The sequence below is a fragment of the Trachemys scripta genome, chromosome 1 (assembly GCF_013100865.1).
Source record: "Trachemys scripta elegans isolate TJP31775 chromosome 1, CAS_Tse_1.0, whole genome shotgun sequence".
Lineage (NCBI taxonomy): Eukaryota > Metazoa > Chordata > Testudines > Emydidae > Trachemys > Trachemys scripta.
In genome coordinates, this window is record NC_048298.1 from 346,496,247 (window position 1) to 346,519,984 (window position 23,738).

The 23,738-nt window shown below is 55.7% G+C and overlaps 1 protein-coding gene across 3 annotated transcripts in view; it reads right to left on the bottom strand.

The window, feature by feature from the left end:
* The window catches only part of LOC117871394 (arf-GAP with Rho-GAP domain, ANK repeat and PH domain-containing protein 1-like), a 118,501-nt gene that overhangs the window by 12,755 nt on the left and 82,008 nt on the right, over positions 1-23,738 (bottom strand). For 2 of the 3 annotated variants that reach the window (XM_034759329.1, XM_034759327.1), the window contains exons 16-28: positions 23,214-23,316; positions 21,814-22,009; positions 21,022-21,061; positions 20,240-20,403; positions 18,748-18,960; positions 16,777-16,882; positions 14,669-14,816; positions 13,496-13,582; positions 12,515-12,583; positions 11,722-11,839; positions 6,789-6,902; positions 4,606-4,748; positions 2,909-2,941 (exon numbers count right to left, since the gene is read on the bottom strand). In XM_034759329.1, coding sequence (XP_034615220.1) covers positions 2,909-2,941; positions 4,606-4,748; positions 6,789-6,902; positions 11,722-11,839; positions 12,515-12,583; positions 13,496-13,582; positions 14,669-14,816; positions 16,777-16,882; positions 18,748-18,960; positions 20,240-20,403; positions 21,022-21,061; positions 21,814-22,009; positions 23,214-23,316 — 1,534 coding nt within the window. The remainder of the gene's footprint in view (positions 1-2,908; positions 2,942-4,605; positions 4,749-6,788; positions 6,903-11,721; positions 11,840-12,514; positions 12,584-13,495; positions 13,583-14,668; positions 14,817-16,776; positions 16,883-18,747; positions 18,961-20,239; positions 20,404-21,021; positions 21,062-21,813; positions 22,010-23,213; positions 23,317-23,738) is intronic. The other variant, XM_034759328.1, reaches the window with a different exon arrangement.

The window sequence follows — 23,738 nt, forward strand, 5'->3', positions numbered from 1 at the left end:
AGCTCTGCCACTCACAGATTTGCTGAAGCAAATCCTGTCCTCAGATGTGTGTATGCAACCCCTACTGCTGGTTGGGGGTGGGCTGACCCGCATTAGGGGCTTGTTCACACTGCCCCGCAAGCCACTGTATGTGCACTCTTGCTCTGTCTGGGCCCCAGAAGCCAGGGCCTGAAGCCGGGCTTGGGGCTGGGATCCCCCGAGCACAGACACAGACTTGTGTTCAATGCTGGGGCTATGTGCATACCAACAGAACGGGCCCAGCTGTGCCTGCGGCCTGCCCCCAACCTGTCTGTGACATCACCACAATGCCTACAGACCGCGAGGTCCAACAGCAGGCGAGGGCCTCAGCAAGGCCCAGGCAGTGGCAGCAGATGGAGCCGTAATCCACAACCCTCGCGTTTCCATATAAACATCTCTAAGGACGCAGGCTGAAGGAGAGAGGGGTGGAGGACGCAGGCAAGAGCAGCACAATGTGGGTTTTCCCAGGTGGTGTCAGGGCCCCTCTGAGAGGAAGGAGCAGGGGTGAGAGGTGGGGTGGAACAGAGAGACGTGACCCTGGCTGCTGGAGAAGGGCCCCAGCCACACCCCACGGACTCATTCTCCCTCTGCCAGCCGGCCCCACTCGCCTGTTCCTCACTCCGTGCGAATGGAGTTACTGCCTGCACCTCCAGGCCAGTCCTCCCGTACATCTGGCCCTGGTTCAGTCCACAAACACCCACCACCAAGCCTGGATCAAGACCTACACACGCTGGCCTGGAATGGCTCAAACCGAAGTTGCAGATCGGCCTATGCGGAAGGCGGGACCGCGTTCCAGGTGTGGAATGGTATGTTACAGACGTGTTACCTACGTGTCAGCTCATGCCGAGAGTCACAGGAGTGCAGCGATACAACAAACGCTACTTGTGTGGCATGCACATATACCTGATGTCTGCTTTGTTCCACTCTGGGGAAGGTTGGGGTTGGATCTGAATTTTGTCAAACCAAACTCCCGGACCTGATCTCTGGGCTCTCGAACCGTCCAGCACTTGGCAGCTTGGGCCATGGTTCCTATTTAGTAGGGCTGGTTCTGAGATACGCTGGCCACAATTCAGTCTCCAGGCTGGTCCTGCTTAGGCCCCATATGAATACGGCCGATTATATTCATATGTACAAGCCCCAAAGGGAGCAGTTTACACAGTCAAGTCTCAGGCAGGCGGCACACACAGCAAAGGCGAATTGTAATTACAAAACCATTGGTCTCACACTGAGCCACTTACAAAAGTGCCCCTGGGTCATGGTGTGATTACACGTGGGAAAGATCAGCATTGACCCGTCACCCAGCAGTGCCTGCGAGCGTCCGATCAAGGGAGAGGAATTGCTTGGGCTGATGTGTGTGTGTGTGTGTAACTAGGAGTGATGGGACAGAACCGATCTCTGAATGCCAGAACCCCCCCTGCTCATTGGCGAGGTCTGCTCGATGGCAGAATAGCTTCCCCAAGGGAGCCCCATCGCACAGGACATTGACACGGGACTGGACAAAGCCCCGAAGAGCACATTGTGGGGAACATTCCTGCGCTAGACAGGAAATGCACGGAATGACATAATAGTAGACTTGTTTCACCCATAATTTCTATGGTTCTACAGTTATCCGCTGCCCCTCAGTCCCCCCCGCCCCAGGACAGGCAAGCGGTGAAAAACTGTCTAGCTCCCGGTCATCATCCTTTCACACCCTCCTGTCTGGGAACGTCTGCTACCACAGAACGGCACTGCAGCCAGATGCACTCCATTAGACCTCCCTCGTTAACCTTGGGAACAATGCCTTTTCCCTGATGGCCAAATGAGCGCTGGGGGTGGATTACACAAGTGTTTGCAGTCCCGGCAAGGTCAAGAATTATTGAGGGGAACAGGCACTTTAATATTTCCGTCACCCCTGCCCATACACGGGGTCCAAAATCATGCCCACATGTAGTGTGTAGTGCCCCCTCGATCACCGGGGGTTAAAATCTGGTCAAAACCTCCTCTTTCAATGGTGCAGTGTTAGGGCCCTGACCTGGGACTTGGGAGACAGGTTGAACACACAAACTTCCTATGTGACGTTGGGCATAGTCATTTGGCCTCTGTGCCTCAGTTTCCCCCCTGCACAAGAGGGGTAACAGCCCTGCCCTGCCTCCCAGGGGTGTTGTGAGGTGCTCAGATACTGTGGTAACAGAGATACAGGGGAAAGGGCCACTGGTAACAGGGTCAGGCCGAATCCTGCCCTAGGGTAGATGCCTGGACCAGCATCAGAGCCCTGACTTTGGCTCTGACCCTTGGAAGATTAGGCATGATTTCATTTTGGCAATAAGTCACCCCTCTTTCACAGGCTCTGTTGCTTCGGGGATTTTCATGGAGCCCATTGTCTTTGCCCGTTCCCTAAGGTTGCTGGTGTAACTTCCCTCGCCATGGCAACACACGCCTGAACTCTCTCATTACAGCCGCTAGTTACAGTGCATGTCGGGTGTCTTCGGGAACACAGCTCTGAGGGTGGAGGGGTGTGCATGGGGCGGGGGGGGGGGGGGGGGGAGTGTCCACACACAGCAGGCAAGACATTTCCATCGCTTCCAAGAGACCATTGAACTCAGAGGGGGCTGGATCACACCCTAAAAAACCACGGTGGTATTCTACGGGGACAGCCCAAGGCACTAGCAGGAGATCTATTGTTTTGTATCATTGTTACATAATACTGCCGTATTTTTCCCCATGATTTCCCTTTGTGATGGTGTGAATCCATTTTTTTCGGATAAGGAAAACCACGTGCTCATGTGTCTCACTGAATGTGTTTAGTGACCGAATTTGGGTTTGACCCAGGGCAACCTTGTAAGGCAAGAGAGCAAATCAAAGCCCACAGATCATCCCGCTCAGCTGTCACACAGCACACTTCTCTACTCACGTTTTCCACGGCAGGCATCCGCTGCTTCAAGCTCTGTTTAATAAAGGATCGGGGTTAAACCAGACACAGGGGATCAGCCACAGACTGGGGAGAGGTGTGTGTGTTTTGGGGGGTGAAGTGCCATCCTCTGAGTAACCCCCTATTCTGCCCCACCACTGCCACAAAACAGGAGGCTTGTAAAGCCAATGGGGATCTGCGTCTCGCTTCCCATGGAGCGGGGCACGCAAGCTGCAAGGATCCATGCAGTGGGGCTTGGGGATTTGGGCACTTGGCCACAAAGGGTGTGATATTTGGGCAGGAAGGCCCAGAGACTAAAAGGGCAGGACCAAACTGTGTTGTAAGCAGCGAGTGGAGTGAGCCTAGAGCTGGTTGTCAGGACACCGGGGTTCTAATCCTGATTCTTCCAGGGACCCACCGTGTGGCTTTGGACAAGTCACGCCATCACTCTGTGCCTCGGTTTCCCCAACTTTGAAATGGGGATCACAGCGCTTGGACTGCAACATGTGAAAAGCCGTATAGCAATGCGACATATTATTGTGACCCCGCTATGGTGACATGTCACAGTCCCCAGGCCTTACTGGACTGCTAACACAGTTTGACAACGTGGTTATAACAGAGTTTGGTGCTGTCTTCACAGAAACTGCATAGTTTAAACAGATGCTTACTCTTCATTTCATCTCTGCTTCTACAAATGGGACTTGAGAATGAGAAGTAAATTCCCATTTGTTATAATGAATCCAAAAGCACAGGCCCTTTGCACTTGAGCCAAAGGAGACTCCCCATTAGCTGCTAGCAGTAGAGGACCCATGACACACAGTGAAGCAGTTCTGATTCCATCCAGTAGAGGGAAGTGGTGCACACACGTACTAGGCAGTTTGCTGCATAGGAACATAGGACTGGTATGACCTCCTGGGTCACTGAGTCCTGTCCCGGCTATCACAGGCAACTCTATCATATAATCCCGGTCATAAATTTTATAAGCTGCATCTTAAAACTACCTGGGTTGTTGGCGCCACTGCTCTTACTGGGCAGCTGTTCCAAAACCTCCCTCCTCGGATGGTCAGAAACCTTCTTCTCACTTCCAGACTACATTTACTCATGCCCAGTTCATCCCCATTTGTTCCTGTGCCAACATTATCCTTTCATTTCAATAGCGCTTCTCCCTCCCTGGTGTATTTACAGAGCAGTCCGATCCCCGCTCAGCCTGTATTTTGCTAGGCTAAACCAGGCAAGCCCTTCCAGTCTCCTCCCCTAAGACAGGCCCTCCACTCCCCATATCAGCCTCACAGCTCTTCTCTGCACCTGTTCCCTTTTACATTCCTCTCTCTTGACCATGGGTGACCAGAACGGCACGTGGGATTCCAGATGAGGTCTCCCCAGTGCCTTGCACACAGGCATTGATACGTCCCCATCGCTGCTGGAAATACCTCGCCTGTGAACACTGGAAACAAAACCAACTGAAACGCCTGCAGTCGAGTGCCACTGACCACCGTGTCGCCCCGAGGAAGAGTCCCCCCCCCCCCCCCCCCCAGCGAGATCTTACAGCTACTGGTAAGGAGAGGCAAAGAGTGGATGACAGAGGGGACGTGGAGCCAGAAAAAAGGATGCCGGTTTCGGTCAGTAGGGGGCGCTGCAGGCCAGGAGGCATGGGAAAGGACATGTGCTGGGAGGGGATTGTGGCAGCCCAGGCAGCTCACCCGCACTTCCTTGTAGAGCCTCAGGCAGCTGTTGTTCAGGATGAAGTACCGGTCGTGGAAGCCCGTGCTCAGCCCAAGCCCCAGCAGGTTCCTCTCCTCCCGGAACTTCATCATGCCGTGCTTGCTGTCGCTCACTCTGCTGGCTGGGGAGAGCACAGAGACGGACCGCGAGGGGTTAAACACATGGCTGCAGCCCACGCCGCACCAGCCGGAGGGTAATTCCCATCCCGCCTCTAGCTGGCAGACAATGCATAGTGCAGTGGGGTGAGACGAGAGAGCCCAGAACCTGCCCTACTGGTCCCATACTTGGCAAATGAGGGTTTCCACGGGGAGCGGTGGCCTCAAGGAAAGGCGCGGACACACAGACACACACACACTCGTGTTAGGATATAGATATTCAGGCCTGTCTGCAAAGGCCTGTACTTTAAGAATTTAGGTGTATTCTTCTCACGTAGCTAGTTATAGAGGTATAAAAGAAAGAATCAAAATCACTGTCTGTCTGTGTAAGGGCCTTCTCGTACTGGGACAGTCTGAGGCCTGTTCTTAAGCTAAGGCCTTCGGCTAAGCAGCAGAGGCCAGCCATAAACTGGGAAGCGAACGGTCACATCCTCCCATTGCAAACCAGTCACATGGAAATAAGGTGCTACTGGGCTGTTAGGAATACAATCCTGTTCTGATATTCCTGTCACCTCCAGAGACAGGGAAGAGCCTAGAAGATGTAAAAGGAAAGTTAGTTTGATGGCATCCTGTCTGGCAAGAACTCACTTATCAATAGCTGGGATGTGAAATCCTTATTTCTGTATTGTTCTATCACTGTAGTCTCCATTTCCCTATTGTTTGTCTGTATAATCTCTGTCTGGTTCTGTGATTGTTTCTGGCTGCTGTATAATTAATTTTGTTGGGTGTAAACCAATTAAGGTGGTGGGATATAATTGGCTAAATAACCAGGTTACAATATGTTAGGATTGGTTAGTTAAATTTCAGTAAACTGATTGGTTAAGGTATAGCTAAGCAGAACGCAAAGTTTTACTATATAGTCTGCAGTCAATCAGGAAGTAAGGGGGGAACGGGAACAGGGACTGGGGGTGGGGGAATTGGAATCATGTTTTGCTAAGGTGGGGGGGAATGGGAACAGGGACTGGGGGTGGGGGAATTGGAAACATGTTTCGCTAAGGCGGGGGGTGGGGAATGGGAACAGGGACTGGGGGTGAGGGAACTGGAATCATGGTTTGCTAAGGTGGGGGGGGGGGAATGGGAACAGGGACACAGGCAAGGCTCTGTGGTGTCAGAGCTGGGAAGGGGGACACTGGAAGGAAACTGGACTCATGCTTGCTGGAAGTTCACCCCAATAAACATCAAATTGTTTGCATCTTTGGACTTCGGGTATTGTTGCTCTCTGTTCATGCGAGAAGGACCAGGAACGTGAGGGGGTGAAGGAACAAACCCCCTAACAACTCTCTCTCTCTCTGTGGCGCTGCAGGCCTCCCTTTGAGGGTTTCTAACCCTGCTCCCTTGCGTCCCAGGCTCTCTCTGCAAAGGAGTCTCCTCCTTCTTTGAGGAACCACCAACGGGAGCTGCAGGGTCAGGCGACATTTGCCATCCCCTGGTCCGGGGGCAGGGCTGCGGGAGAGAGCCCCACTGCCCCTGCTGGGCAGAGACATGGCAAATGATCTGTGCAGAAACTGACCAGGGCAGGGATTGATAATAAACGGGCTTCCCGTCCGAGTTGCAGGGTGAGTGAGAAGGAGGGCAGGCGCTGGGGAAAGACGCTGATGTCATGTCTCTTTGCCCTCTGTTCGCAGGATCAGCTTCGATTGGGTCTGGATTGAGCCCATCTGTTGGGTTGAAAAGCTCCTCCCTGCCATTGGTTGGTACCGGCTGGCGTGCGAACGCTCTTAGGTCTTTCCTTTTCCCCTCCCTCCCACTCCCCAGCCGTGGGTTTGCTGCCTAGTGCCCCCTAGCACAACCCAGTACTGACAAAGGAAGAGAGCAGAACCCTAGACAGACCCAGGATCATCTGGGTGCAGGATTCTACAGGGCACGTGTCTCTGTGCCGCGCGGATCGGACCAGCCAGCTCGCTCTCTCTTTTGGACAATGAAGACTAGGAAGTGCGAGAACCCTGAGCGGCCTGGATCCCGTCTACACTGAGGTATGTCTCCGACACACCCCTGCAACCACCTACCTAGATAGATAAGCATGTTCTCCATGGACAGCTGCTTCTTCACCACCAGGTAGCTGTCCGTCCCCAGGCCGTGCAAGATAGGCAGGACTTTCTCAGAGTAGTGCAAGGGCCGCTCTGCACGGGGAAGAAGAAACAGGTGTATTAATGCCCCCATCTGGCTTACCCCCTCCCCGCCGCGACCATGCTGACGGTGACCAAAGCTGCCTGTTTTAACTCAACTCTTTGCGAACCAACTGAACGCCCCTTGGGGGAGGATCATCATTTTACATGTATAGAGCCTCTTCAAGTGCTTTACCAACTATACCCGAGCATCTCTTCCCCCACCACCAGAATGCAGCCACCTCTGGGGTGGAATGTGGGCGACTGTTCAACAGCCTATAGCAACACTACCCAACTGCTTCGGAGAGGCAGTGAATGAGATCCTTTCTAGCTGAGGCTGCAGGGTGGAGTTAGGGAAGCAGAATGCGAGGATTCAGGCTGGACACCAAGGCCTCATGCATCTTCTCTGGCAAAGAGCGCCTGGGGGCTTTTAATGACCACAGAGCTCAGTCCCTCAGCTTTCTGACTCATCTTCAGCATAGCGCCCCCTAGCACAACGCTGGGTAACTGCTTCAATACAGATTCAGAGGGAAAACATCCGTGCCATGTCATGCAGCGCCGAAATGTTTGTTACGGATCTCCCATACACGCACTGGCCAGACCAGATCCTGCTTAGCTTGTGCGATCTGACAGAATCACGTATCAGCCACAGTAAAAAAATATAGCCAGGGAACCAGAAAATACTAGGGAGTGAGCTACACCATTATACTACTGATGGGAAATCAATAGTAAGCATAGTGCAGGGTGAATTAACTAGTCCAATCAACTGACAAACAGCTTTTGAATGGGACAGTCACCTTCCTAACGAGTTCTCCTGTCCCACTGTGCTGTGGAGAGCCCAGCTTTCTGACAGAGCTCCTTGGCACTGTGCTGCCGCTTGGAGAGGGGACGGGGAAGGCAGATGAGGAGAAAAAGAGGTACTTGCAGACCATAGCCAGTGCAGCTTCTGGGTGCTGTTGCCATCAGAGGGAAACAGGGTTAATGATACTCCTGTTTTTGTCGGGAGCTTGGAGATCAACGGATGAAAGGCCACGGATCAGAGCTGGGTGCCAAAAGGGCTGTCTTTGCTGCAGAGCTCACTCGGGTTTGGCACCTGGAGCAGCCCTGCCTGGGGGTGAGAAGCCCCCCTGCAAAGCCTCACCCACGTTACTCTGTCTTCCCTTGTGTGTCACCCGGGGGAATGATCCCGGGTTCTTCGTGCTGCAGACGCTGAGCCACACTATGGTTCTCTCCCAGGGAATTGTGGGAGGACTTGTCTGTCCTGGGCACGGGGGGGAATTGTGGGAAGGTGTTGGAGGACTATCAGCACTGCAGTGATTTAGCCTGTGTCCCCTGTAAAGTGGGTAGGTTACTAGGCCAAGTGAAAGACGCACCTGGGTTTTAACCGATTCCCCAGGGTGCACCCGCTAGCTCGGGCTGAAAGCACCACTAAGCTCAGGTGAGACGGCTGTGTGTGTAGACAGGAGGTGGTCAGGGTCAAACCCCGAGGTAGAACCCGAGTAGACTCAAGTGAAGACGTGCCCAAAGAGGGCTAGAGGATCATAATGATCCCTTCTGGCCTTCAAATCTGTACAAGCTACTTCCCCATCATGGCCCTGATCCTGCCCCCGCTGACCTCACTGATCGTATTGCCAGTGACTTCAGTGGAAGCAAGACTGAGCCTTTAAAGGAGAAACAACAGCGTATGTCAGCACCGGCCGCAGCGTGAGGTGAGCTCACCCCATGCCCCGCGGGGAGGCAAAGGGGAGGTGTTACTGCAGACGGATGGGCCTTGAATGACACATGGCCCAGCCGAATGGGTGCAGGCGGTTTCCCCTTCCTGAAGGCAGCTCAGCCGTCTGGAGGTCAGGAAGCACTGCTCGTGTAAGGCCTTTACTGCCGCTGGGATTTTCACAGCATGGCCAGGCAAAATCCGGAGAGGTCCTGAGTAGCTGCAGAGCACCCACTGCTTCCACTGACTTCCTGGGAGCTCAGCTCTTTGCAGGATTCGGCCCTCTGCTGCTACTTAGTATTAACGTGGGGCCTTTCATCCAAGGATCTCAAAGCACTTTCGAAAGGTGAGTAGTTGTAACCCTCCCTGTTTAAAGGAAACCGAGGGCACAGCGAGGGAAAGGCCTATCTTCAAAGTGGCTATTGATTTTGGGTGCCACAAAGCTGGGGAGCCCAGCTGGACACCCAGGGCCAGATATCGAGGAGCTTCAAAATGCTGAGAGGCACCTAGTGGGGTTTTTTAAAGTGCTTGATGCCTATCTGCATCTGTAGGTGCCTAAACACCTTTAAAGATCTGGCCCCCAGCACCTGGTTGCAGCACCTCTGCAAATTCAAGCACAGAAATGGAGGGTGGGAAGAGACCTCAAGGTCATTTAGTCCAGCCGCTTGCGCTGTGGCAGGACCAAGTCAACATAAACCAGCCCTGACAGGCGTTTGTCCAGCCTGTTCTTAAAACCCACCAGTGACAGGGATTCCACAAGCTCCTGATTGTAGAGCTTAACTCCCCTGAGAGTTAGAAAGGTTTTCCCAAAACCTAACCTAAATCTCCCTGGCTGCAGATCAAGCCCATTACTTCTGTATTACCTTCAGCGGGCATGGGGAACAACTGATCATTGTCCTCTTTATAACAGCCCTTCATGTAGTTGAAGACTTATCACAGAGGTGGGCAAACTACGGCCCGCAGGCCACATCCGGCCCGTGGGACTCTCCTGCCCGGCCCCTGAACTCCTGGCCCGGGAGGCTCGCCCTGGCCCCTCCCCCGCTGTTCTGCCTCCCCCGCAGCCTCAGCTCGCCCCGCCACCGGCGCAATGCTCTGGACGATGGTGCTGTGAGCTGCTGGGGCAGTGCAACTGCAGAGCCCAGCCTGATCCGGTGCTCTGTGCTGCACGGTGGCGTGGCTGGCTCCAGCTGGGTGGTGCAGCTGCCTGTCCTGGTGCTCTGGGTGCCGCCAGCCACCGGTGCTCCAGGCAGCGCGGTAAGGGGGCAGGAAGCAGGGGGGGTTGGATAGAGGGCAGGGGAGTTCGGGGTGGTGGTCAGGGGGCGGGGGTGCGGATAGGGGGCGGGGCAGTCAGAGGGCAGGGAACAGAGGGGTTGAATGGGGGCAGGGGTCCCGGGGGAGCAGTCAGGAAGGAGAGGGGGTCTTGGATGGGGCGACAGGGGGCAGTCAAGGGCGGGGGTTCCAGGGGCAGTCAGGGGACAGGGAGGGGTGGATGGGGCAGGAGTCCTGGGGGGGGGAGCGACGGGGAACAGGGGGAGTTAGAATATAGAATATCAGGGTTGGAAGGGACCTCAGGAGGTCATTTAGTCCAACCCCCTGCTCAAAGCAGGACCAATTCCCAACTAAATCATCCCAGCCAGGGCTTTATCAAGCCGGGCCTTAAAAACCTCTATGGATGGAGATTCCACCACCTCCCTAGGTAACGCATCCCAGTGCTTCATCACCTTCCTAGTGAAAAAGTTTTTCCTAATATCCAACCTAGACCTCCCCCACTGCAACTTGAGACCATTACTCCTTGTTCTGTCATGTGCTACCACTGAGAACAGTCTAGATCCATCCTCTTTGGAACCCCCCTTCAGGTAGTTGAAAGCAGCTATCAAATCCCCCCTCATTCTTCTCTTCTGGAGACTAAACAATCCCAGTTCACTCAGCCTCTCCTTATAAGTCATGTGTTCCAGCCCCCTGATCATTTTTGTTGCCCTCTGCTGGACTCTTTCCAATTTTTCCACATCCTTCTTGTAGTGTGGGGCCCAAAACTGGACACAGTACTCCAGATGATGCCTCACCAATGTCGAATAGAGGGGAATGATCACATCCCTCGATCTGCTGGCAACGCCCCTACTTATACAGCCCAAAATGCCGTTAGCCTTCTTGGCAACAAGGGCACACTGTCGACTCATATCCAGCTTCTCGTCCACTGTAACCCCTAGGTCCTTTTCTGCAGAACTGCTTCCTAGCCTTTTGGTCCCTAGTCTGTAGCAGTGCATGGGATTCTTCCGTCCTAAGTGCAGTAAGTGCAGGACTCTGTACTTGTCCTTGTTGAACCTCATCAAGTTTCTTTTGGCCCAATCCTCTAATTTTTCTAGGTCCCTCTGTATCCTATCCCTACCCTCCAGAGTATCTATCACTCCTCCCAGTTTAGTGTCATCTGCAAACTTGCTGAGAGTGCAGTCCACGCCATCCTCTAGGTTGGATGGGGCAGGAGTCCTGGGGGAGGCTGTCGGGGGCAAGAAGCAGGGGGGGTCGGATAGGGGGTGGGGGCTGGGCCCCACCTGGCTGTTTGGGGAGGCACAGACCAGTTCATTAACCTTTCCTCAGCTCAGGTTTGATCATTTTTGTTGCTCTCTTCTGGGCTCTTTCCAATTTGTCCACATCCTTCCTAAAGTGTGTCACCCAGAACTGGACACAGTTCTCCTGCTGAGGCCTCACCAGCGCTGAGTAGAGCAGGACATTTACCTCCCATGTCTTACATACGACACTCCTGTTAATACACCCTAGAATGATATTAGCCTTTTTCACCACTGCATCACATTATTGACTCATGTTCCATTTGTGATCTACTCTGAGCCCCAGATCCTTGTCAGCAGTACGACCGCCTGCCCAGTTATTCCCCACTTGGTAGATGTGTGTTTGATTTTTCCTTCCGAACTAAGTGCTTTATGTTCGATCTAAGTGACTTGCGAGGTCACAATGTCAGAGCCAAGACTGTCCCGATGCCCTGCCCTAGTCTGCTCGCCAGAGCTGTCGCAGATTGTCCATCCAGCTCTCGGACCCAGTGCCCCACCTGCTCTACACCTGGCAGGTTACCGTTCTCGGAGTAACCCTCTCTCCCGCCCAGACACTGACCTGCTTCCTCCCTCTCATTCACTTCGAAGCAGCTCCAGTACTCCTTCTCCTTCGTATCGATTTTCCTCCGCTCCAAGATCTCGAAGGTCAGCTCTTCTGCCGTCATGGTGGCTGGGATCTGAGGCGAGGAAGAAAGAAGCCTCTTGTGTCTGCGTCATGGCAGGTCATGTCTCCAGATCCCCCCACCCCTCAGTGCAAGCCCGAGCATCCAGTGGGGTACCAGCCCTTCTGACCAGGAGCCACGGACCTTTGCGTTCGTTCTGTGGCTAGCGGGCAGCCCTCGGAAGCTGTTTGCCAGGGCTGCGCCTTCTGTCAGGGCAGTCAGAGGAAGGCGCTAGCTCTGCTGTTGAAGGGACCAGATTGAAAATCCTCTCTGCACTGCCCCACACTGGCATGTGCGAAGCTTCCCTAGCAGGATCCCCTGATCCCCCGTGCTCAGAGTCACATGCGCCCTGGGGTGGAGGTGGAAGCTCCCGCACCCGCTTGCCAGGGCAAGCCCAGCGCTGGGGTTCAGAGGGCAGTCAGGATGCAATCGGTTGCCCCATTTCACGCCAGCTGTCTGGAGCACCGGTGCCACCCTGACTGTCCCCCAAGCGGCACTGTGATGCCCCAGCCCTTTGGATCAGAGTGAAGGGAGCATCGCGTGCCACCGCCCGGCCTATCCCTCCAGCTTCCCCTTCCTCGGGGCGCACAGCGCATGACATGGCTTCCGGCGGAGACTCTGCAAAGGCCTGTCCGAGGCACGCCCAGTGACGGCCTCTTTCCCTTCCCACCGCCCCTGCCCTTGCCTCACCTTGACGTGCTGCTCTGCTTCCGTCTTCTTCTCCTCCAGATACACTGTGCAGATGAAGTCCCCGGCTTGCTGGAAGGAAACAAGAAAGGGGCTTTTACCAGCAGGTTCCTGTTTACAGAGGGGCACCGACACTGGTGAGTGTGAATCCCCTCCCGGCCTGGCCTGCCACACCCCAGAGTTAATCTGGGTGCAGAGATCCCCCTCATTATTCGCTGAATAACCCCCCATCACAGGGTGGCTGGCTCTTTAAGGGGAGAAGGGTCCCACGCCCTACCTGTGACACACTTAACTCCATAGGTGGGCAAAAGGAAGGTCATGTGATCGGTGGGTCATGTGATTTAATCAGGTCACTGCTCAGAAGGCAGCTGACCCTGTTTCCACCCCCTATTCTCAAGCAATTCAGCACAACAATGAATTTTGTCCTGGTCCCACTAGAGCGCCCCCTGCTGGTCAGCAGCAGCAGTGACTGGAGCCGCGAGAAGCCATCAGCGGGAACATGGAGCATTTCTCGCTGGCTTTGTGGTGGTCCAGCGGTGGGCTAACCGGGGATGTGAGGACAGACCCAGAGGCTGCTGAATGGGAGGGGGAAATAGCCGAAAATGTTTTCTATTTCAGCTTCCAAAGGGTAACAGGAAGTGGCGTGAGCGAGCTGGGACCTAACAAGCTGCCCCCTTCTACCGCCTAGGATTCTGGGAGCAACAGAAAAGGGGGATTTGCTCTTGGGAGGGCGAATGGGCAGCCCCAGCACACACAGCGCCGTGAAACCATGTGTGTCAGAACCGGAAGCAGCCTCTACAACCAGACTGCTAAAGTGGAGAGCGACCCTCCCAGGTTAGCTGCTGGAGGAGACTAACTGTGTCTGCCTGGCTCCTTCGGAGTTCCTGAGATCTTAGTTTCCCAGTGGCTCTCTGAAGAGAACCGAGCGAGCGTGTGCAGGTGAGACCTGCCCCTCCTCCACCAGCGAGCGGATGGGCCGGCTACCTGGGTTCCACTGGACGAGCCGGCTATCCGCATCTTGATGATGGCTGTGATCTCGTCCTGCTGTTTCCTCATCTCTTGTTCGTCCACCTGCCGAGAGGAGAGAAGGCCAGAGTGATCGAACCCTCGGCAGCCCGGCAGCAGAAAGGCCAGATGGACAGCTTCACGTGGGGCCCAGCTCTGGGAGGACACGAGCCTCCCCCATCAGTCCCTAGCCTCCTGCCCGTCACTGAGCTGTGCTGGTCCGGAGTCACCCACCTGCCCAGCTCCACCGGCCAAGGAAAGGCACTCCACAGGGCTTCCGGTGCTTCTCCCCACCCGCTCCGATGTCGAGTGCCTAGCCCGTGCCATCACGGCTACACTGCTATTGTTATTCATGCTAACTCAGGTACGTCCGTATGTGCTGCATTCACACCCCCTGACAGCAGTACAGCCGGACCCTCTGTGTCGTCAGGGTCTCTCCTTGATCTGTGAGACGCAATCCCACCCTCCACTTGCCTCCAAGCAAACTGGACTTCTCCAGCATGGCTCAGACACAGCCACCTTCCCCTCATGGATCCCCCAAATCCAGCCAGTCCTCTCCAAAGTCACCCTTCTCCCAATGGCCGGGCTTTCTCTGCAGAGGGTGCTTTATAGGATCTGGTGGCTAGTGCATTGCTGAGAATCGTATGCCCGGAGCCAGGTGCTGAGTGGCGGGTGGAAAGAGAGGCTGGAGATCAGAAAGACGACAAAGGAAAAGACTTCCTTGTGGAGGAAGCTCCCAGGGTAAAACAATGGGCGCGAAGGGCCATAGTAACAGTAATCATGCCAAGCTCTTAACATCCGTGGATCTCAAAGCACTTCACAAAGGAGGTTAGTCTCATTGGTAAGATGGGGAAACTGAGGCACAGGGAGGGGAAGTAGCTTGCCCAAGGTAGCAGAGCTGGCAGTAGAAGCCAGGTCTCCTGATTTGCTGTCTAGTGTTCTGGCCACCAGACCTCACTGCTCCACAGAAGAGCTTGAATAGATAGAGGCCAGGTTACAACGGACAACAATGCAAACGCTCATTCTGGCTGGGCGAAGAAGGCAATGTTTTCTATAGGTGCCCGGGGGCCGAGTGTACGGGCTCTAGGCCTGGAAGCCTTCGGTCCGCTGAGGGAGACGCTTTGGGGAGTGGGGCTTCTGAACGCTACGTACGCTAAATATGACCACATAGCGGCTGATGAGATCCTCCACCACGCGCCCCGCCTTGTAGTCCTTCCCATCCGTCTGGAAGAGCGTCGGCCCGAAGACAATCGCCAGGTTGTGTGTGTTCATCTGGTTCATCTCGGAGAAGTACTGGACCCTGAGGAAAGCCAGCACATTAAGGACAGCTCCTCCCGGAGCTCCAGCTGCCTCCCCGCCCTGCCCCAATGGCCCTCTCAGATCTCGCCATGCCAGTCGGGGTTTCCGTTTCTGGGGGGGACCCTCCATGGGTTGCTGTGTGTAGTGCTCTAGGCCCAGATCCTACAAGGTACTGATCTCCGTGGGAGCTAGGCACCTAAACACCTTAGAAGGTCTGGGCCCAGGCTCGGCTCTCTAGTGGTGGGGACCCTCTCGGCCAGACATACCCTGCTCCGCCTCTGACCTAGGGCAAGCCCCCAGCCGTTGGTGAATGACTCAGGGACGCTAGTGGGTCAAAGCAGCCAGCTGCTGCTCACAGGGGTTGGGGTTTGAATTCTGCTCTGGCTCCTGGCAGGGCTGGTGGGCACCTGGGAACAGAACTACCAAGGAGCGGGAAAGGGGCTCCTCTCTCTCCAGCTGGTCTAAGGGAACAAGCTGTGCTTCCTGACAGATCCAGGCAGATGTAGCCAATGATTTTAGTTTATTATCCAAGTATTGTGTGAGGTTATGATTAATCAACATCTTATATCATACAGATTCATTGTATGTTAATTAGAGTTCATTTGTAGGATTACAGAAGTACAAGATTGATCAGTATTTAGAGGAACCATGTACTAGACATAAGTCAGACAAGCTGAAACGCAAAAACCTGTAGGCTGAGACCTGCAAGATTTTAGCTCAACTATTTTAGGCCTTGGAGACAGGAAATGCTGACATGAGTCAATGACCGAGAAATAACCCGAAAGATGATGTGAAAAGAGGTACCAGCTGGTAATATTGTGAAAGTTTAGCAGGAAGATTAAATTTAAATGATAAAATGCTGTAACAGCAAATATTGTCTCCAACATGTGTCTTCACCACAAAATAAAGGTGGTACATCAATGTTAATGAGATTCCGCCCAGCCTATAGGGGTCCCTTGTGGTTCTAGGGGACACAGACCAGATAGAAAGAGAGGGTTGACACTTCCAGGTACACGCGCAGAGTGTAGGTATAGACAGAATCACAGGATAAAAGAGGGTGCCCAGAGCTTAAAAATTGAGCTTCCCATGGGAAACCTCCAGCAGGAACCATACCCATATTGATGATCAGTCCCTCAGGGGCCAACAGACTCTAAGCCCATCCAGGAGGATGTGAGCATGTCTGTCGTTACTTATCTTTAGGAAGTGTAAACGCTGTGACATTTAGAACTCTGTTGGTAACTTTAATAATAAACGGCTAAAAGAGATGTTCTTGTGACCGTCTGTGTTACTTGCCTATGGTTTCAAGTGTTCCCATGGGCTCTAGAGCCAGACCAAAGAGAGAGAACTGTTGAACGTGAGACTGTAGCTGCCAGAGCTGAACCCACTGTAGTATAATTAACCTTCAATAAAATAAACGGCTACACAGACCTGGCAGGTGGGACCCATTAGCCATAAAAGGTGCAGGCTCTTTGAAGGGGAGGCAGAAGAACCCGTCCCAGGAGCTCTGGGAAAGACAAACACTGCTCTGCTGACCCTGAGTCTGGCCTTCATCCTAACAACACTGTGCGTATCTGGAGCCTCCTTTCGATGAAGGTCTCACAACCCCCCTGTGCGGAAGTTCACTACTAACATGCTTGGGGTCACACAGGAAGCTGGTGGCAGAGCAGGGGATTAAGCTCAGGTCTCCGGAATCCCTGGCTTTAGACCCTTCCCCTCCACAGCCTGTTAGGGACAGAACGACCCGTATCTCGCTGCATCCCAAACCAGCAGGTAAACCCAGCGCCTCTTTCCTTAGCAGGGAGCCCTGGTGAGTGACTCTCCAGCTGGGTGGACCCTAGGCCTTGCGTGCCCAGCTGGCAGGACGAGGCACACAGCTCCGGCACCCTCCGGAGAGCACTGGCCTCTGCCAGGCCCAGAGTGGAGCCGCGCAGCTGGGCTCGGCCGCGCCGCGCCCCCCTTACCGGTACAGGTGGTTGATCAGCGCTTTGACGGTGGCTCTGTTCACCACGGGGAGGCTGCTCAGGAGCTGGCGGTACTGGCCGATCTTCTCCTCCTCATTGTCAATCGCTGGCGGGGAAGGAAGCGGAGCACAGGGTGAGCAGAGCCGCTCGGTGGCAGAGCGGGTGGGCTCGGGGGAGGAGGCGACCAGCCAAATGCTGCCGGATTGGCTGCTAGGCTTCCCTGCCGGGGGTCATCCCTGGTACAAACTGAGCTGGGCTCTCACCGGACCCTCCTCTGCTTGCCTGACCCCCGTCCAGCCATTTCCCAGACTGCCCCTCACTTGCCCCATCCCCTCCCGCCAGCTGCTTCTCCTCACGGGATTGCCTGGCTTCCCGCCCCTAGACACAAGCCCTCAGCTGCTGTTCAGCCAGGAGGAGGCCGCAGAGGAAGGGCTGGCACACAGAGGATTGCAGTCTCCTGGAGTGGAGGACAGCCCGGACAGGCAGGGGCGTGGGTGGAGGACAGCCCAGACAGGCAGGGGCGTGGGAGGGGAGGGACACGGCTGAGCTCCCTGCTCGCATCTCAGCTGGTTGTCAGCCGGATTCACCCATCCCCGGTGCTGGTGCTGCTGGGCAGCTCCAGCAGGAAAGGGTGAACGGTCCGGCGTCCTTTCTGCTGTGCTGGACGAGCCGAAGCGTCGCCTCGTCCCTCTGACCTGCCGCAAACCCATCAAGAGGAGAAACACCCCCCACCCCTGCGAGGCTGGAGATCCGGGACACACCTGCGTCTCAGTCCAGCTCTGCTCCCCTCATTTCCCCTCAGCCCTGCCCCACAGAAAGACTCAGATCTTCCCACCGCAGAGGGATCTGGTTCCTGTGCCGTGTTCCCCACTCAGTCAGGGCAGGTGCCAGATCTCTCTTCCTGTGATTCATGGCCCCGTCTGCGCCTGGCCACTTCTAATCCCCGGAACCAGAGGCCTCAACCCATCCATAGTTCTCCCAACAAAATATCTGCAGCCCAGATGCCGTTTCCCAGCCTGATGGTGCCACGGAGGAGCCAGCCGGTGGCACTAGCCGGCTGCAGCTCAGCTGTGTGTTTACCCCACCTGCTCAGCGCGAGCGTTCTGGGCTAAATAAACCAGGAAAGGACGTCTTGGAGTTGTTCTCAGGCCCTCTCAGACTAGAGCCCCCTGAGCAGGCTGTAGCACCCTGCTGTGCCGTGCTGGAGCGACACAGGCAGAGGGGCTGGCTGAGACGTCTGCTACTGACCTGAGATAACTAAGCTCCACCCGCAGCCGAAATGCCTAATCCTGCAATAATCAATCATAATATGAATCCCGTAGGAAGCTGGCTGGTGTGGACACGTCACACTGCCCCCTACTGGCTGGCATCAGAACTGCTGAACTGTGTGTCGCAGGCCCGCAGGGCTTAGAGCTCACGGAGAGTAGCTGTGCTCTAGGAGCAAGAGGGTGGGAGTTCTGTCCCCGAGGACGGGCTGTGCAGCCAGAGGAGTGAGAGTTTGTGACAGTGATTCGTCCTTCTCTGATGCCTACTTCTCGAAGTGTTTTGCAAACAGCAGTTAAGTTTCATACACTCCAGTGTGGGAGAAGTAAATAGTATAACTCCCATTTCACAGATGGGGAAACTGAGGCACGGGGCGGGGCAGTCACTTGCCCAAGGTCACCCAGCAGGCACATGGCAGACCTGGGATTGGAACCAGCAACCCTGACTTCCAATCCCTTGATCTAACCCCAACCCAGATTAGTCTCCCCTCTCTAAAGCAGGGCCTGTTAACAGCCTGGACTCCCCATTATCCTCCCACTCCAGGGCACCCAGCTACCACTGCTCTTCTTGCAATGCCGCCCCCTTGTGTCAGACTCACAGATTTATGGACTGTAAGGCCAGAAGGGACCCCTGGATCACCTAGCCTCAGCTCCTGTCGTTACACCTGCATTCAAGGCTCTGCCAGGAGAGGACAGCAGCGCCCCCTACCTGCTGCCTTCAGCCAGTCCTGGCAGAACTCTTTGGTGAAGAGCCCATCCCCGAGGTCTCGGAAGAACCTCTTCAGCGTGTTGGAGACGTCGTCCACCTGGTGCTCCCCTTCCTTGAGCCGGACCCTGCGTGCATCCTTCCGGAGCATCTCCAGCAGGCTGGTGGTCTTGGAGTTCTGGCCGCTCTTCCTGTAGATCCCCTCCGAGGTCAGCCCTGGAGCGGGAGCGGTCACTCGAGGTCAGCGATGCAAACAGCCTCATGTGAAGAACAAAGAACTCTCCCACAGGGAGTCACAGGCCACCCACCCTCCCACTGGCCTGACACACGAAGCCAAGCGGAGCTCTGCAAGGAATGGAAGACCAATGCCTCTCTCTCAGCATGTGCCCGGTGACCACCGCCAATTTCTGTGAGGGTCGTAGGGCTGGCTCCAAAGCCCATTCTAGTCCCTGGGAGTCTTTCCCCTGGACGCTAGGGGCTCTGGATCCGGCCCTTAGCAAAGGAAACAAACCCGTGTAATCATCAGTCCTTTAAGCCTCAGGCCCACACTTGGGCTGGGCCCACATCAATCCTGCATCAGAACACTGAGACGCGGCGCTGCTGATCTCGACACGCCTAGAAAGAGCCCAGGTAGGGGCCTGCGCATGGGCTAGAAGGGAATTTAAGGCGTCGGTCCATCTGGAGGAAGGGAATTTGTCGCAGAGGAAGGCACACGGCAGGAGATAGGGCGGCCAGCTAAGGAAGGGGTGTTCAGACCTGGCCACTACGGAAGAGCTCTCTGACTGCGAGAGCTGGTGGTCAAAGGAACAGACTCTGCCCATGGCCAAGACCAGCTGCTAAGCCATATATTCATAAACACAACACTGAATGCCCTGAACCCACCACTGTAACCAGCCACAGAAGTAGCCTTCCTACCCCCTCACCAGGCCGGGCGGAGGTAACGTGCTAATGCAATGGATGCATCCTGCGGTAGGTCAAGGAGAGAAGACAGGTGGTAATATACCTGCCTGCACTTCCCTTGTCCTCCTGGAGCTGGGTGTGCCATAGTCTGCACCTCTGAATTGTCACTATGGTTCCATTATAGACTCAGACTCATAGACATTAAGGCCAGAAGGGACCATCATGATCATCTAGTCTGACCTCCTGCACAACGCAGGCCACAGAACCTCGCCCACCCGCTCCTGTAATAGACCCAGAGCCTCTGGCTGAGTCACTGACATCCTAAATCATGTTTTAAAGACTTGAAGTTACCAAGAATCCACCAGTTACACTAATTTAAACCTTCAAGTGACCCCTGCCCCATGCTGCGGAGGAAGGTGAAACCCCAGCCTTTGTCAGCAGGGGTTAGGGAGGTGATGGGTAACGGTGCTGGCCAATGGCCCATCCAGCACCAAACCATCTCTCGGGCCAGGGGTTTGCCTCTGGAAGCAGAGGTGCCCCCAGCACGCAGGCGAGGGGGAGAGGGCCTGCTGCATGCCCACAGACAGGGACGTACCGCACTGCGTGATGTAATCGATGCATCTGTCTACGATGACGGGAATGTCCGACTCCGTGAGCTGCTGCTCGGACAACGTGTCGCCGGAGCTCCCCGCAGCCTTCTGGATGGCAGCCACCCAGCCCAAGAAATCCAGCTTCCTCTCCCCTTGGATGTATAGCGTCCTGGGGAGACAAGCGAGGCCCCACAGCCCCTTAGCTGGGAAACAACAACCGGGACTGCTATGCATGCTGGAGAGTCCGTCAGCCGATACGTCTAGGCTGCAGCACCCCTAGCCTCAGAGGTTCCTGCTCTCTAAAGTGAATTCCACGTGGGTGGAAGGTACTGGGTGAACAGCCCTAGGCAGCCACGTCTTCACGCTACCCCCCACAGCCCTGCCCACCGCGACGTGTCTCAGCCTGGCCCTGCCCATCTCCCTGGAGAGACAGCAACCTCTGCGCCCTCTGCTGGCAGCGTGAAGCAGGGGCAGGTCTTCAGTGTCAGACGTGGTGAACGCCTGCCCCCCCCCGCAACGGACTGAGGCCAACCAGATTGTTTCACACGAGCCACTGAGCATATAGCGGGGGGCAGCTGCTTCCTGCCTCTGCTAAGATTTGCCCAAGGGACCTAGGGAAGTCCCCATCTCATCACCCACCACCTCCGGTGCCGCTGGTTATTTTTAGACCCTTTCGGCTTTCTAGGAGAACCCCGCCACTTTTAAGAACCTGCAGGATCTAACGAACCCGAAGGATCTCTCCCTCGGCTCTGCCCTGCACTACACGAAGCGCAAACAGGCTTTTTACCTTCTTCTCTCCACCAGAACCAGACTGTCCCCTTGGACGGCTGTGAAATGAAAAGCAGAGATGCCGTGAGATTGCACCAGCGCGGGAAGCTCGCCTTCCCCATCCTGCGGCTAGACGGAGGTAGGAGCTCGGTTCTCTGGGGAAAGCGCCAGCTGCCAACAGAGGCGCTGACACGAGGCGGACCAGCAGCGGTGCTGCAGGGAGCTGAGAGAGGTGGCACTAACAGACTTCTCTCCGGGTGGTACATTGGACAGCGGTGCGGCAGGTGGCACTAGCCTCCTGGAGTTGGCACTGAACCAAGCCCCAAGTCTGGGTTGGGGGACATTGTGCCATGGGAGATATGCACCTGAAAGATTTTGGGGCACCTTTTGCAGAAGGGGTATTAACCCCTCCGTCCTGGGCAACCATCTTGCTGCCTTTAGAGTCTATCAGAGGAGTGCTCTCCCTCACTGCTCCGCTTAGGAGTGTAATTGTGGAGCGTTACTAGTGGAGAACAATGGGGCAGGTTCCTCCCCAGAGCAGGCTGCATTTCAGCACTGGGGGAGCGATCCCGGCCCATAACGTGCGCCGAGATCCTCCAGGATCACAGGTGCTGTGTAAATGGACTGTTCTGTAAAACGCCAGTGGCCTGTCGGACTCACGGTACTGGGTTTTAACGTGGCGAGGGGAAAGGACGGGGCAAGCCGTGGGGTGGGTGGGGATGACACCGACCAGACCCCTCTCTATGGAGAAGCAAGGCAAGGGGCCCAGGCGGAGGGACAGCATGAAAGCAGGAAGGGGTGTGGTGCATACAGAGCTCCTGCAGCTTCTTCAGGTGCACAGCCTCCTCCTTGTCACTGTCCTCGAAGAAGGCGTAGAGGACGGACTGGGTGAGGGCGAACCAGCCCTCCTTGGCCCGCGCCAAGTTCAGGCCGCCCTTGTACTGCAGCCGTCCGATCCGCTCGAAGTCGTGACTCAGCAGCTCGTCCGCTCGGGGGTGGATGAAGGACTGAGGCGTGGGCAGCAGCAAGGCAGGGAGAAGAGAGGAGAGAAGCCATCGTCATTACAGCTACCCAGCCATGAACGGCATGAGGAGCCGGACGCAGAGCCCACCGGGGAGCTGCACCTCCGGGGGAGCGGGGGTGTGCATGACAGTGGGAGGGGAAAGCTGGCGTTAGCCGCCTTTGTGCCACCTGGATTCTGGGCCGGCCGAGAGCTGGAGCAGCACCTGGCATAAATTAGAGCCGCCTCAGGGGCTGCTCTAACTGAGAGCAACTTCCCCAGGGCGGCCTGGGGGCTGTGGCCCCAGAATCTCCAGAGCAGCATGTGCTGTGGAGAGGCCTCCCCGGCACACCCCTAAACTGCAGCCCTACGTGCTGGGGAATTCTCCTCGCTGGGCCCATCAGCTCCCCATGTCCCAGTGAGAGAGAGCGAATCTCTCCTGTAGTGGCGGGGTTACTCGCCATCCTTGCTCACCACCCCTGAATCTGGTTCCCCAGGCCTCCAGGGGACTAAGCTCCAGATGTGCTTCCAAATTTGGCCCTAGTGAACAAGCCCCACACGGGGCCCTCGAGTGATTTGAAAGGACAGGACCATGCAGCGAGGACAACGTCCCAGTCCCGAGGCTCGCTGCCCATGCCCAGTTAGCTGCCGGAGTGCCCTGTGCAGGACCTTCACTTGGGAACTGTCCTGGAGACAGAGGGGAAAGTAAGCCCGGCCAGTCCGGTCCGATCCAGCGTACCGGCAAGAGCTGGTACACAGCCGACTGTACCAGCAGGGGGCAGCTTCCCCAGGTGGGCAATTTAAAAGGGCCCTTTAAATTGCCACCAGAGCCCCGCTGCCAGAGCCCCAGGGTAGCAGCGGCATCCGGGAGCCCTGGGCCTCCGATGGTGATTTAAAGGTCCCAGGGCTCCCAGCCGCTGCTACCACAGCCGGAGCCCCGGGCCCTTTAAATCGCTGCCACAGCCCTGGCTTAGCGGCAGCGATTTAAAGGGCCTGGGGATTTAAAGGCCCGTCCCTTCCGCCTGAGGCCACGTCCCTACTGCCCGAGGGACACCCCCCCACACCTGCTCAGGACCCCGGCCCTGCGTACCGGTAAGTCCCTTAAGTGACTTTCACCCCTGCCTGGAGACCATGCTCCATTCAAATCCAGACCGGGATTCAACCCCTAGCAAATTCCCTCCACCACTTCTCAGCACCGGGGTGCCCCTTACCTTGGCGATGGACTTGACCCACTTCCGAATGGCCTCCGGGTTCTCCAGCCCAAAGAGGTACAGTCTCTCCGATTCGATGTAGATCTCAAATGTGCTCTCATACCTGCGCGAGGGAGAGAGCGAGAAGAAAGGAGGGAAGGAGACATGTACACTGAGGATTTCATTTGACCTCGAGCCCTTTCTGGTCCCATCTCCACCTTTACTCCAAACTAGCCCGCACTGCTCTGCAGTCCCCTGAAGGGGGCCCAGACCCAGTTTCCTTCCTCACAACAAGGACTTCACTGCAAAAGCAGCTCTGAGAGTCCCAGGCAGCCGCTGGGAAAGTACAAGAGAAGGAGGCTGGTACAGAAATATCCAAACCACAACTAATGTGATTCTGGGGTGCATCAAGAGAAGTGTGTACAAGACATAGGCGGTAAGTGTCCCTCTCTACCAGCTGCAGAACTGTGTCCAGTTCTGGGGGCCAGGCTTTAGGAAGGATGGGGACAAACTGGAAAGAGTTCAGAGGAGAGCAACAGAAATGAT